General features: G+C 36.9%; 1 protein-coding gene across 2 annotated transcripts in view; it reads right to left on the reverse strand.

Annotated features, from left to right (window-relative positions):
• ANKRD31 (ankyrin repeat domain 31) overlaps positions 1 to 13242 on the reverse strand; it is a 65249-nt gene that overhangs the window by 38313 nt on the left and 13694 nt on the right. For both annotated transcript variants that reach the window (XM_088156558.1, XM_088156559.1), the window contains 6 exons: positions 11335 to 11474; positions 10780 to 10907; positions 7537 to 7716; positions 4488 to 4630; positions 1957 to 2101; positions 374 to 435 (listed from right to left, as the gene is read on the reverse strand). In XM_088156558.1, coding sequence (XP_088012684.1) covers positions 374 to 435; positions 1957 to 2101; positions 4488 to 4630; positions 7537 to 7716; positions 10780 to 10907; positions 11335 to 11474 — 798 coding nt within the window. The remainder of the gene's footprint in view (positions 1 to 373; positions 436 to 1956; positions 2102 to 4487; positions 4631 to 7536; positions 7717 to 10779; positions 10908 to 11334; positions 11475 to 13242) is intronic.

Genomic DNA, 13242 nt, shown 5'->3' on the forward strand with positions numbered 1-13242 from the left:
AAGAGATAATTATCCTACTGCTACAAGACAGGCAAAAAAATGGCAGTTTCAGTAAGGTTTCTGCAAGTACAAACAGGCACTAATGTACCATGTTCTCTGTAATTAGCTCTGCAGCATTTGCAAAATCAGCAAGAACCACCATCCATGAGACACTTGCCTCTGTCTGGCATACTCATGAGGTTGTACCTTATTCCAAGCACTAGTAAGGATGAGCTTTACACTATTACTCTCAGTCTCTGCTGGATATATCTAGTACATTGTGTGTTGGAACTGAATCATAATTCAGAAATAGTCATCTGCTTTAGTTCAGTGAAGACTGTCACCAAGCCCTTAACAGTTTATGATCAAATCAGATTTCTTTATAAAGATGTACCTGGTGCTGGTTTGTTTCTTCTACACACTGAGTATTCAACATGCTCTTTGAATCACCTGCACCTGAATGAAAAGGAAATATGGAAAGAAACCAGAACTGAAAAGATTAATAATTTACTTAACATATATACCATCTTATGTCTACAATACTGCATGTAACATTACTTACAATATTTAGCTTTCAAGAAAAATTATCAAGCCCTTAAGAGTTTTATTGGAATCTAAAACATATCAATATATAAAACATTGATCAAATTTTGGAGTCTAATCTTTGTTGCAAATAGCATCTTGTTCAAACTTGTTTGGTGAGAGTAAAGAATGGCATCATACTTTCAAATTTTCTTGATGATTAGTGATCTGAGCAATTATTTTTGAAACCTAGTGTAACCTCTGTCTCCTCTCTGTAAGTGTGTTCAGGTACCCAAAGAATCTCAGAGCAGCAGGCTGAGAGCCCTCACTAGTACCCCATCCATCCCATCTTCATGTCACCTGACAGCTCCTCATGGGCAAGTCGGATATTATCTCAGTCTCCCTTCAAGTCTAGTTTTGAGCTTTGTCAATGAGCCCTGCTAACTTATGAGCAAAGATCGTCTTCCTTCTCTGAGAAAGGTGAATTCCATCTGACACCAGAAGGCCTGGGGACATCCTGACCACCCCTTTACTGAAAAACCAGAACTGTGACAGTGACATTAGCTACGGAGTCATGCATTAATAGACTGGGTTTGTCTGGTTCTTCCAATGTCCCTGCTCACAACAGGAAGAGAGGAAAAAACTACCTGTTTACCAGATTCCCTTACCAACTAACCTGAGGCCCTGAAGTTTCTTTTGATTATCCCTGGACTACATGTTACAGCTTTATTACCATCCATGTGGAAAACTAATAATGGGTAATAGTCCGAGGGATTGAGAATCCTTCTGACTTAAACATACTACAGCTCACACTGGCCTATGGGTGTCCATGGTCTTAATCCTAGCTCTAATCAAGGCTTACTTTGTACCTGCTCCTGATCAAATAGCCTCCTCCAAACTTTCTTCACAACTTAGTTCCCAAGACAGTACAAGACCCTACTCTCTCCTTCGCCAATTGCTAGCTCTAATCCAACTTTCTCCTTACAAACTCACTAGCTGTTACCTACAGGTAATATTTTCCAGTACCCAGCCCTAACAACAATTAAGGCTTGGCAACCCCTAAGATCCAGATCTAATCCTAGTTTCCCATTTTTTATCTTATGGATCCTTTGAAATTTAGACTTTAGCCAGTTTAAAGCCAAATTTTATCTCTACTTCTAAACCATACCTCATCCATCAGCAAGTCAAGCAATGCTGCATCATCCATTTAGATAGACAACTGGTGTGTTTCACATCTTCATTTCAAATTGAAACTCCAGCCCCCCAAAAAGCTGGACATCATTACCTTTTACACTTTGTCAACATATAGCAACTGTGGAGTGTAAGGAGTGGTCACTGGTAACATAAGGTGTCATAAGGTCATAGAAGTACTAGCAGCAATTAAGGAAACATTCAACAGATGTTCTAAATTTCTCCATTTAGCAGTGATGCTGTGTCAGAGTAATTCTTTCCTACCTGCTACTGAGCGTCTTCTAGATTTTGCTACATAACTTTTAAGAAGTTTCATCATAGATGGGTTAGAAGCTTCGTCTAATGCACACCTTCCCACGTGATTTTTTAATAAGGGATCAGCTCCATACCAAAGTAATAAGTTTGCCACCTAGAAAAATAAGTTTTTCAGATAATTTATTTTCTGACAGTATTTTTCAGGATCCTCATACGGGCTTCTTTCTCTTGTACTTGACAACATGAACAACTAAAAACCAAATCCCTCTTTATTCTAGTTCATACATACCAACCATCCCCCTAGATGCATCATTATCCTATAGTCCTTTTATTTTTATAAATTGTTCCAATTATTAACCTGGTGCCATTAAAACAAGGTCTCTCAAATTACAGGGTGGATTCATCCACCCACAGGTCTTAATTGGCAGAAAATAACAGGTGATTTTAGGGTTCGTCAGCTTATCCATCTAGGATATCTACTTTAGGAGAAAATAAATTGTGCTCTAGATGTGTCTTTTGTGACTCCTGTGACTGCAAGGGAAGTTTTGACAGCTATTTCTGATGTACAACATATATATCTGCTCAAATAAAACACATTCAGATGGTCTTGCTACCAACATTATGATTTTTATATAAATATAAAACCTGGATTCTGTGGTTACTCAAGAAATTAACACTTTAACAAAATATTCCTTCAACGTTTGCAAAATACTTTTTTAAGATATGGGAAATTTACAGTCTGATTATTTCATTTCTGCGGGTAACTCTGCAATCTTATTCCAGGATTAGCATGATTTTACTAGTACCTCTGCATTTCTTTCCTGACCATCTGTTATCATTTCAGACGGAACTTGACTCACATCCTTCACCTGTGTGTTCAAGGCCCTCATTACTTCTAACCAGATTGTTAATGAGAAAATTCTTAATGAAGTTTTCCATATTCATACATTCTCCTAACAACAGAGTAAAATAAAAAGGGTTCGGCTGGGAGCAAAAGGCCTTTTGGGTTTCACAAGTTGTCCCAAGTCTTTAGATTTTTTTCAACCAGTAATATTGAGAACACTTCTTTCATAATAGGATCACTGAGAGCATCACCACATATGTATGCTCTCCCCTTTAACCAGACTACTAGAAAATCTTTCCTACACTTAGCATTTTTTCTGAAATAAATTGATTTTGCATATTGCAAGTACAGAAAACGATAACATAGTCAAAAGTTGTGTTTCCAATCTACTTCACACAGAGAAGATAGCTTTGAAAAACACCATTCCAAATACCATGTTAATTAAAGTCATATTACTGAATCACTATCAGTATTTCGTTGCTAGTCAAAAAACAACAAAATGAAATCTGACAGCCCACTACAGTATGACAACTTTACTGCTACTGAGTAAACAGAGCAATGAGTAAATACAGTACCACCATGTAGTACCGTTCACCCCGGATATACCAGCTTGCATAACTTTAACTCAGCTGTGTGCTGAATGACCTTGGTGTGTCTCAAGTGACATAGCTGAGATCAGTGCTCTTCCAATATCATTCAAGTTGCTGGAGCCTAAGTATTACTTGAAGAGATACAAAGTCCTTCATCCACAACTGTCTTAGGTAAAGTCACAAAACTCAGAAATATTTAATGAACCTGCAACAGTCTTTATGCACATGATGCAATTATTCTTGGGGCTTTCAAGTGTCAGAAAAAATATTAACCAAAAGTCCACCCTTCCTCTTTGCCCCAGAAAGACTCTTTCAGGAGAAACAGAGTAGTTCTCATCGTCAGTTGTGAAGAAGACCAAATGTTCAGGAACAAAATTTATTAGCCATCCAAAAAAAAAAAAAAAATCTTTACAATCTTGGATGTCAGTAAGAATTAGGCAGCATATATGCAGGTCTATAAAAAAACCCCTGCCAGCAGATAAAGGGGACACACAGAACTCCTACATAAATTTGAGACACCCTAGGAATATGTACAGACAGTGGAAGTGACCACTACCACACTTAAAGAGGATTTAAAGAGGATCTGCAATTAGACACAGGCTTATGAAACCACTGCATTTGGCAAGAAATTTTGCCTTTAATTCAGACTGATTATTCAGTTAGCATTCAGTTTAAGACCCTACAAGATATAAGGCTATTTCTTCATAATCCTCCGTGTTCTGTGTGCATGACTGTGATAACATGCCATATAACCATGACTCCTAAATTATGACCAAAATCTCATTAATAGAAGATTCCTCAAGTCAAAAATTACTCTGCAGGGTGATTACAAAATCCGTGAATGAAATAGTATTAAACGGTAGCAATCTACTCCTCAGTAGTATAGCCATTGTCCAGAACAATTAGAAAAAACTTCTCCTTTCAGACAAATCTTGTTAAGCACAGAGTGGTTTGAATAGCAATCAGGCAGAGAAGACTTGCAAGCTCTTGAATTTACCTACAATCTAAAAAGACCAGCCCCATACAAAAACATTATGTGACATTCTGGACTCAACAATAATAATTTCTATTCCTGAATCATTCTTTGTGTTCAGCTAAGAATATACCTCATAGTGGCCTTCTTTAACTGCATCTTGCAAGGGTGTTATTTGTTCCTTTTGTGTAGCATTAACATCAGCTCCTGCTTTCAAAAGCAGATTTGCTATCCCATAATAGCCTTCCATACTTGCTATATGTAGTGCAGTCAAGCCTAAAAAAAAGAAAAACATGTATTTCACATTTGGGTGAAAAACATTCTAGACATTTATGTCCATTTCAGGTTGTGTCTCTGATGAACACTTCACAGAGTATATTGAAATGGTAAAAACGGATGCATTCCAGTAAGATGTATGAAGAAATATTTATGAGAACATCACAAGGGTTGGGAGATCTCATGCTTTAGACAAAATTAGCACCTACTGAGGAAGTAAATGCTGCTGTAACAACATTAGTTTTAGATTTGCTAGTTCTGTTATGAAAGCCGAGTATAACAATTATTTATCCCATATTTTACTCATTTCTCCTGGAGTAAACCATATATGCTATTTTAAGGACAAGGTGATTTTTCACTGCACTGCTTTATTTACATGGCTATGCTGAAGAGGGTAAGTAAGAAAGTGGCAAAAATGAAGACATTAATTATTTACTACCAAACAAAAATGTTTCTAAGACCATTCAAATAAATGAATGTTAAAATAAATGAAAAATCTCTCATGAAATTCCACATTCACATCCAGGTATATGCAAAAAAAGCCAGTATCACACGAATTCCACTCTATGAAGGAACTGTTTAGGAAAAATATGGAATCTAGGTCTTTGAACTGAGTTTGGCATAACCATGCATCAGGTCCTCAAACATGCAGGGTAAGAGACATAAGGGAAAAACACAGAGGATTTTCCACTTCCTAACTTCCAGCTCTGAAATTAACATGGCCTCCAGAATGTTATAATAACATCCTCCACTTTGATGGATAGTCTTACTCTTCAACAATTTTCCATTATCAGAAAGTTGTCAGGGCTTAATTCACATACTAAATATGTGACTTAATAAGGCTTAATAAGATTGTTTCAATCCCATTAAGCAAAATTATCTTAATTTCACTAGAGAGAGATACTCTCGAGGCTTTTTTATAAGCACCCCAACCCTGACTATTGTATATTCCTAGTAATCAGGTTTGTTATGAAATCCGTCAAGGAGATAATAAAACTTTGCATTTAGGGGAATGTACTCGTTTCTCCGTCAGTAAAGGGTATCCTCTACCTGATGTAATAATAAGACCTAGGAAAACTGCACCTGCAACACATTCAATTAACAATCACTAGAGAGTAGCAACATGAGTCTGCAAGGACACTGTGCATGCCTCAAATCAAGGAGAAACACAAGTTTCAATGCAACTGTTTCTCAGATCCCTCTGACACTGTGAGTCAAGACTCAAAACACAAGACAGTATCTCTAATATGCTGGCCATATCCTACATGCTGATGTCCAGAATTAAAAAGGAGGAAAAAAAACCCCAAAATTCAACAAACAACAGCAGATCCCAATAACTCAGTAAACTGAAGCAGAGTACCATAGCATAGGAATAATGAAAAAAGACTAGGCTAAGATATGGATAATCATTGGGGGGAAAGCTTTAAAGGATGAGAACAGACACAGAGGCAGAATATAATATTCAGAATTCAAAGAGACCAAGATGAAAGTGTGTGCCAAAATGACACAAGTCTGTTCAAAGTGTACTTCTTTCTGATTACACCTGCCATACTGAAAATGAAAGAAGCAGGGCCAGGTCAACCTCTCATCTCTTCAAGGAGTACAATTAAAATATATTTTGTGCAGCTCTGCTCCTTTTGCACCAAAAAAACAGCAGCCAGAGTCTGGGGGATGAAAAAAATGGTGGCCTAGCAAAATATGCAAAGGCAGAAAAAGGAAGCAGCTGTGACCCCAAAAGGCAGAAAAAGGAAGCAGCTGTGACCCCAAAATCTAGAGCCACTGCACTTTAGTACACTCGCCTACTGTGGCTGCAGCTGAATCCACATTATCGGCACTTCTCAGTTGTCAACACAGGGCTTTGAATCCCATCAACAAAATATTTTCTCATCTGCCTCCAGCACACATTAGTATATATTATAAGTCACTCTGTTAGCTCAAATGACTGTGCTGTCAAAGTATGAGACTGCTGCTGACCCAATCTATCTCTCAATATATTCTGGAAGACAGAGAATTTCAACCTTAATTCTGGTCCATTATATGCCTGCGTTATGCAATAGCCTATAACTGCATGATGTGTTTTTTTCTTTCCTATAGGACAGTTGTGAAATCCTAGCTGCTAGCACAACATGGAAAGACTGCAAGAATGAAGTTTTCTAGCAGAAGAGCCAGCTGTCTGAAACAATTTTCTTTTTTTGTTACAGAAATTTTTCAGAAACTAATGGATGAGACAGCAAAGTGAGGATTAGGAACAGTCTTATATCTGAAAAACTAAACAGTAATTAAGGTGTAGTGAAGTCTTTACCACAGAGTAACACCCACGAAGCTAGGTAAGGCAAATTTCTTGAACCAAAACATTAACAGATAGCTACTCTTTTGTCAAGTTTTTTTTTTCCCTGACCAAGTCAAAGAAAAAATGGAAAATACCAAGTAATAACAACTTCAAAAATTCAAAACAGTGCTCAACTTCTCTCAAGATGTAAAGGGTGAAATGAAAGTTCCTGAAAAAATTAGCCAAAATCTTGACATCTCAAGTTGGCCACTGAAATGGACAAAAAATATCCTCCAGCTTTAAGACCTCTGAAGTTGATTATTTTATCAGGGACATTTTTGTGATAAGCATGCATGGAATCATTGAACTAAGGCACCTAAACCTAATTACATCACTTTGTAACTTTTTCAAGTGCTTAACTTCTCCTTCAAAATTTCCTTTCTTGTATACTTTTATAACAAGATCTACATGTTTTCCCATGAACAAGTGCTAAGTTAAACCAATGAAAATTTAATAATCAATTGACTAGTCACAAACTTACAGTCTTGTCCACTGCACAAACTCATAATATATGTTTTTATTAATTATAGGCAGGTACTTGTACTGAAAACAGTATTTTAGTACAATTACAACTTACCAGCATAATCCTGAGCATTTACATTTCCACCGGCTTTTATTATCCTACGTACAAGGTTTATGTCTTGATGAGTAACAGCTCTATGCAGTAAGTTCTCACCATACGCATTCCTCCTGTGGATTGTTGAAAGTGAAAGGGGGCGAGTTGGATTTATGGAATTCCTACCAAAGGCTTCTCGTCCTGAAAAATAATGTAAAAGATTTGTTACACAGAGAAGTATCTTTTCTCTCTTATCTTGGCCTCACTTTATATCAAAGTTAGTAAATAAGCTACCTGAAGAAGCAAATGTTGATTCAATCTAGTAAAAATGAAAATCTCAAAAAACACATCACAAATTGAATAATAATGCCATTTAATAAAGGATGTCATAGTACATTTCATAACAAAACCCCAACTGAAATTCAAGACACAGAAATATGACTGTGTAGAAGTGTTTTAACTTCAGGCTTCTTTTCTAAAGACATGTTTGCAATGTGCATTGTTTCCCCATGGATAATAAAAAAACACTCTTTTGCATTAAAATCATTATAAGGTCACCACTTCAATAACTAGTCAGTTATTCAATAATTAAACATTTCTTAAAAGTCAAATCTATCCACCATTCTTCTTTACTCATCTATTTTTTAAAAGTTTTGCTTTGTGAGCAAGTATTTACACTAGGATAGTGATTGAGACTATCTCCCTTAGGTTATCTTTTCTCAGTACTTCACAACCAGCTTAGTCATTTCTGCAATGAGTGAAAGGTGAATATGAGGTCTAAATGTAAGAAGCAAAACTTAAAACAGACTGGTTTTAATGTCCATTTTATTATTTTACAAAACAAACACTTTCTCCCATTATGCAGTCATCAGCTTGGCTTAAATTATTTCCAGTACAGATGAGCTGTTACCAGCACTGCCATTCCAACATCCATTAAAACCATGTGAAAGAGCATCCTGGCTACTGCCTCTGATGAAAAACAAGAAGGGAAGTAAGAAGAAAGAAAGGAAGAAAGAAAGAACAGGAGAATCGCTTGAAGATAAACATAGTGCAGGCCTAGGCCATTAATTCATCTACTAATGAGAACTCTTAGGACAGCAGGTTACATACATTGCTCCTCTCTACAAGCTGTAGCAGATATGCCTCACAGGTCCTAAAACTCCACTCAGGCACCAGTGATGCCTTAAAGATCCTAAAAATGAAACTACAGACTTTTGAGGCAGTATTAGTATAGGAACTAACATAAAAGTTGGTGTTTATTGGAGGCCTCTGGGGTCAGATATGGATAATGCACAACCCCGCACAGGATGAATACAGTTTAATAAGTCTAGCGAATTAACATAACTGACAAAAAACCCCAAATAGAGACATAAGTGGTGAGGTAATTCTCCCCTAGTTCAGCCCTTTTCTGAATCCTCCCCCCTTAGACAGGAATTAAACTTTATTTACAAAGCGTGTGTCAAAGAGCTGGTTTCAACCTTGGCTCATAAGAAGAACTAACATAGGACAGAGCCCCAGCTGTGAGTGTCTGGAATATGTTTTATGTTTCTGCCTATCAGGGTAGGGAAAAGGAGGGGAGAAGTATTGGGGCTAACTACAAATACATTTATGGGCTACGAAGTTACAAATATATGTGTAAAGAATATAAAGAATATATAAAAGCAAAAAAGGCAAAAATCAATTTGGCATCTCCAGAAATAGACCTTAAAACCCATAGTTTTTCTAGAGCTGTGACTCACACAGCCTGAAGTTTTGTGCATTGTGATACACTGTGATCTCGGACTATTTCCAAACATTCTTAAATTCTTGCCTCTGCGTAGATTTTTACAATCTAATAGATAGGGTTCCTCAGCTGAGCACACAGTCCCTCTCTGCTGTCCAGCCTCGTAAGACATCAATCATTTAAGACATGCAGTAACTAGTCAAAGCTTGTCTAAACCAGTCAAGCAGTTCAGGAGGGATTAAACTGCACAGACATAAACAGAATCATGTGCAGTTTTATGTTACACTATACCTCATTAAAATCTTCCTTGAAGGGATCTATTTCCCATTACTTCCACTTGCCTTCCCTAGAGCTTTCCATGCGCCTGACCTCGTGCAGAACAAGTGACAAATGCAGACCCCAACCAAAACTTATCATGGGGTGGTTTTTCGAGTGAATTACCAAACTAAGATTACTCATGGGCCCTTGACAGGTCTGATTGAAAGGGAGGTAAGCTTGCTAGATTGATTTACCATGAAGCTACCTCTATGGGCAGTGCAACTCTTTCTGCAGAAACCATGCCAAAGAATCAGTAACTTATTTATTGAATGGGAACTAACAAGTCGATTTGAAATAGATGAGCAGTTAGTCATTCAACTTTAAACCTCATAAAAATGGTTCTTCCATTGTGAATAATTAAAATCCTACAAAAGAGAATTAAATCCTATTAACTGGAGGTAGACTTCTCTATGATTTTTAAGATCTAAAACGTAGCTGTTGCAATTCAAATACTGAAAAACTTTGTAAGATTTTTAAATTATTGTAGGTAAATGGAAAAACCCTGTCTGAGTCGACTTAAACAGAAAAAACCCCAACATATAAGAACTAATCATAAAGGTGCTGGACTGAACACTTAAGTGCAGAAATTCTTTAATCTCCCACAAAATTCCTCTGCAAGAATTTTGCAAGAAAGTCAAGAATTTTTCTGCATGTACTTTCAAAGGAAAAATAGCAATCGTTTTCTCTAACAAAGCATATTGCAAATAAAAATACTTCAAAAGACTGCTCTGTGGTATTAAAGGCCCTATAGTCCTGTTGACAGGGTAACAACAAAAGGCATTCAAAATAAAAGAAACTGTTTTATATAGGCCAATTCTTGAAGATGGCACTGCTCTGACAATGATTTTGTACACAGAATACTAAACGGCAGGAGCATAAATGTAGCTCAGGATCTAACTTTTCACTCTGCAAAAAAACAATTCTCCTTTTCAGAACACACCATAATTTTTTCATATAAAACACTGTAATAAAAATTGCATCCTAAAAATATCTCATGATTCTTAAGGAGGAGTTTATGCAAACAAGTTAACTGTTAGGTGGCTAATACATGGGTTTTCAGAAGAAGGTAAATTATCAATAACTTTAGTTATTAAAATGAATGTTTATATCATATTTTTAAAAGAAAACCATGGCACAATATATTGGAAAAATTATGAATTATATTTGATTCAGTATAGTTGTTCAAATAATAATCTGTATGATAAGAACATAGAGTATCTTACTCTGTTTGATGTCAATTCTCTTGCTTCTTCTCCTCTGATTAGCTTCTGCATACTCGTTCAGAATTATTTCTTGCCAAATGATGGCTTCTAGATCCTGCTTGTCTTCAGAAGTAGACTTCTGAATTTTACTGATAAGAAATTTGCTTAGAATCAACAAAAATATTTTCTATATAAATCATTGTTTACAGTAGAGCTAAGAATACGAATACATTTGATTTCAAAAGAAATGTTGTAATAGTAGGCTAACTTAGGTAGTACTAAATAAGGAGTAAATCAGGAGAGAAACTAACTCCCAGATCTTTAAATAGAAGGTAAAATATTTCTTTTTGATCATTTGAAGTCATTCACATGACAAATAAGTACTCCAAATGCATTGTATCTATTAGATTAATATAATTTTAAAATTAAGAATTATTATGCATAGATTTCTCATACTCAAAATATTAGGTTTGTTTCTTGTTATACTGCCACTGTGAGCCATTCCCTGCTCTTTCTTCTAGTATTTGGTGATGAGAGGAAACAATCTCTGTACTTTCCTGAGGAGATCTCACTTACCTTGACGTTGTTTGAGCTGTTTCTGCACACACTGCAGGCTCCACTGAATACGAATGTAGCTCACCAGTTTGTCTTTCACTAAAAGTGGCATCCAAGTAATGTGAAATTACTTCTTTCTCTGCCTGCTGACCACCCACAGGCTATGACAAAAAGAAGAAATATTAGAAGCAACTGGTAGGCATGAAGTTAAAACAAAGGTTGTATATAAAAGAGCTCCAAGAACACTGGTTTTTAAATTGTATGCCCACAGAGAATTGAAGGATTTCTTAAGTGAATAACTGTGATTCTACAGGTATGAAAGACAGAGGCTGCCACAGGAGAGGCAATCCTAAAGTTGTATGCCATGCAATGTGTTCGTGGCAGAATTAGCCAAGAGAATTAGGCTACTGAGTCACAACTTAAAACATTAATCTAAGCTGGATGACTGCAAACAAAAGTTGTTCTATCTGAAAGTTATTTGACTGGACATTTGAAATGACAACAGATTCATTTCAGTCTCCTATGGACATGAGCCCCTGTTCTAAAAAATAAGATGATGCTTGAGATGTCTTAAAACAGCCCATCCCATCTCATTGTTGCAGAAGCCTAAAACTTTACACAAAGTGAGATCCATGTTTCACATGAACTCCAGTAACTCCAAGATGAGCAGTTATTTCTAAAGATTTTACTTACCTTCAACCTTCTAAAAGCCAGACATGTAGATGACACTAGGCATCCTCATAACCCTACCACTTGCAAAGAGGAAGAACTACTCTGAGGTGATAGAGATTTACCTCATCCTAAATTGTGCAAAGGGGAACCTAAATGATTCATATATAACAGAGACTTAACTCTAATCCCACCCTAAAGACAGGTCACCACATGGAAGTTAATTTGAGCTGCTTGACTTTATTCACTGTTCTAGCCATGTGACTGTGACATGCTGCTGTGTATCACTCAAGCTCCTGAAATCTGGGTACTCATTACTTCATTACATACTTGAGTAATGCTGAAAGCTTTTGGGACACACCCCCGCACACATGCATAGAAATTCACAATGATGTGGGAGAACTGGTTAGCCCTTTCTTGCAATAAAAACAGAAATGGAGAACGCGCTGATTAATTTTTTGAATTGACATTTAGCAGAGAGGTTATTAAAGAGGGAAACTGCCTTCTTAAAAGTGGTCCCTCTAGGTCTTAGTAATGCCCTTATTGCTCTCTACAACTACCTGAAAAGAGTTCGTATGAGGTGGGGGCTAGTCTCTTCTTCCAGGTAAAAAACAATAGGATAAGGGGAAGTGGCTTCTAGTTGTGACAGAGAAGGCTTAGATTGGGTATGAGGAAAGCTTTTTTCACTGGAAGCGTGGTCAGGCACTGGAACAGGCTGAACTAGGGAAGTGGTGGAAGTGATGGAATCACCATGCCTGGAAACGCTCAAAGGACATGTGGATGTGGCGCTTGGGGACATGGCTTAGTGGTAACCACAGTGGTTTATGGTTGGACAATAGGATTTGATGACCCCAAAGCTCTTCTCCAACCTTAATGATTGTATGGCAGCTGGGGAAAATCAAACGTATTAGCTTAGAAAACTATCATAACAGGACTTTCCATGGATCCACATCTGTGATGGGAGCAGGGTTAGAGAAGGAGAAGAAAACATTTCAAAGAAAAAAATCCCGCACTTGCTTTATAAGAGACCATATACTAAAATACATGGGATATCCAGCATCCTGATAGCATCTACAAGTCAGTACAGACACTCCTCTTTTGGATACTTGTTTCCCAAAAGAATACTCTGGAGAAAGAAGGGTGAGAAAATACCAAGGTGAACAATATACTGTTACAATTCAACAGTTACTAACAAATTAACTGGGGTTTTCTCCTTAGTAATTTGCCTCCTTACCTTCTGCCTTTAAGAACACCAGATAA

The sequence above is a fragment of the Sturnus vulgaris genome, chromosome Z (genome assembly GCF_052056855.1).
Source record: "Sturnus vulgaris isolate bStuVul1 chromosome Z, bStuVul1.hap1, whole genome shotgun sequence".
Taxonomy (NCBI): Eukaryota; Metazoa; Chordata; class Aves; order Passeriformes; family Sturnidae; genus Sturnus; species Sturnus vulgaris.